Below are 3,095 nucleotides of genomic sequence, written 5' to 3' on the forward strand. Positions count from 1 at the left end.
AAACACTTTATTTAACACTTAAGAACATTACATAAGCATGTCACATGCTTTAATTTCACATTTTTGCCATGTCATGCATGCTCCATGTTCAATATCATTCTATAATAGAAAACCGCTTTTGGGTTTGCCCCCCATTGGCAGGAACTGGAGATACAGCAAGGCTACATATAGCCTAAACGTGTGCATCTTCCTCAATTACTGCTAAGGCTGTGACAAAACTATTTCTAAAACTATATTTCTAAAACATGTTTACAAGAAAATAAAACTTATATAATTCGAAAAGACTAATAAAGTTACTCCTGAATCATTTTGAAGGATTTTACATGGTATTCCCCTTGTTATTTTAATGCATTTTAAAATCTAGCTAAAAACTACAAGTCCCACAAAGCGATTGTATGGCCTCTGATTGGGGCGATTGTAGCCAATCAAAGCGCTCAGCAGTACTGATGCGATAAGAGCATCTTCCATCATGGCGGTGGTATTCAAGGGATTCCAATTCAACCTGCCGTTTGCATCTATATTGTTGATTCTGCTGCTATGTCTTCAGTCTGGAGGAGGACAGAAGAAAAAGGAGGTACTGATGCTATATTGAAGCTGCCTTTCACAGCTCCCAGGAATGTTAAATTCTGGAAAAGTCCTACAGTGTCCGTGTCCAACTCGAGTATCTGTATAAGGCTACCAGCCGCGCAGTTAAATGATGTTGGCATATACGTGACCCAGAGACGGCTATTTTTAAAGCTGCATAGGAAGAACTAAATGCTGTTCTAATATTAATATATTTTTGCATTAATGTTCTAGCAGAATGTCCCTTGCGTTTTATCCTCGCAGTTGTCCGTTCCGTTAGGATTGTGAACGCAGCCGAGTGCGCGTGTCCGTTGTGGCCTTATATTGATCAATAATTCTGTGGAATATTAAATTAATAATTCTATTCGAGCGTTAAACACAAGTAGACGTTTATGTATATATATGTGTATATATATATATATATATATATATATATATATATATATATATATATATATATATATATATATATATATATATATATATATATATATATATATATATATATATATATATATATATATATATATATATATATATATATATATATATATATATATATATATATATATATATATATATATATATATATATATATATATATATATATATATATATATATATATATATATATATATATATATATATATATATATATATATATATATATATATATATATATATATATATATATATATATATATATATATATATATATATATATATATATATATATATATATATATATATATATATATATATATATATATATATATATATATATATATATATATATATATATATATATATATATATATATATATATATATATATATATATATATATATATATATATATATATATATATATATATATATATATATATATATATATATATATATATATATATATATATATATATATATATATATATATATATATATATATATATATATATATATATATATATATATATATATATATATATATATATATATATATATATATATATATATATATATATATATATATATATATATATATATATATATATATATATATATATATATATATATATATATATATATATATATATATATATATATATATATATATATATATATATATATATATATATATATATATATATATATATATATATATATATATATATATATATATATATATATATATATATATATATATATATATATATATATATATATATATATATATATATATATATATATATATATATATATATATATATATATATATATATATATATATATATATATATATATATATATATATATATATATATATATATATATATATATATATATATATATATATATATATATATATATATATATATATATATATATATATATATATATATATATATATATATATATATATATATATATATATATATATATATATATATATATATATATATATATATATATATATATATATATATATATATATATATATATATATATATATATATATATATATATATATATATATATATATATATATATATATATATATATATATATATATATATATATATATATATATATATATATATATATATATATATATATATATATATATATATATATATATATATATATATATATATATATATATATATATATATATATATATATATATATATATATATATATATATATATATATATATATATATATATATATATATATATATATATATATATATATATATATATATATATATATATATATATATATATATATATATATATATATATATATATATATATATATATATATATATATATATATATATATATATATATATATATATATATATATATATATATATATATATATATATATATATATATATATATATATATATATATATATATATATATATATATATATATATATATATATATATATATATATATATATATATATATATATATATATATATATATATATATATATATATATATATATATATATATATATATATATATATATATATATATATATATATATATATATATATATATATATATATATATATATATATATATATATATATATATATATATATATATATATATATATATATATATATATATATATATATATATATATATATATATATATATATATATATATATATATATATATATATATATATATATATATATATATATATATATATATATATATATATATATATATATATATATATATATATATATATATATATATATATATATATATATATATATATATATATATATATATATATATATATATATATATATATATATATATATATATATATATATATATATATATATATATATATATATATATATATATATATATATATATATATATATATATATATATATATATATATATATATATATATATATATATATATATATATATATATATATATATATATATATATATATATATATATATATATATATATATATATATATATATATA

General features: G+C 12.0%; 1 protein-coding gene across 1 annotated transcript in view; it reads left to right on the forward strand.

Annotated features, from left to right (window-relative positions):
* The first annotated feature begins 448 nt into the window (after positions 1-448).
* LOC107702329 (tumor suppressor candidate 3-like) overlaps positions 449-3,095 on the forward strand; it is a 90,392-nt gene continuing 87,745 nt past the window's right edge. The window contains exon 1 of the mRNA XM_016504609.1: positions 449-574. Within this exon, the coding sequence (XP_016360095.1) occupies positions 470-574 (105 nt within the window). The 5' untranslated portion in view covers positions 449-469. The remainder of the gene's footprint in view (positions 575-3,095) is intronic.

Source organism: Sinocyclocheilus anshuiensis, unplaced genomic scaffold (assembly GCF_001515605.1).
Source record: "Sinocyclocheilus anshuiensis isolate Anshui unplaced genomic scaffold, SAMN03320099.WGS_v1.1 scaffold86, whole genome shotgun sequence".
Lineage (NCBI taxonomy): Eukaryota > Metazoa > Chordata > Actinopteri > Cypriniformes > Cyprinidae > Sinocyclocheilus > Sinocyclocheilus anshuiensis.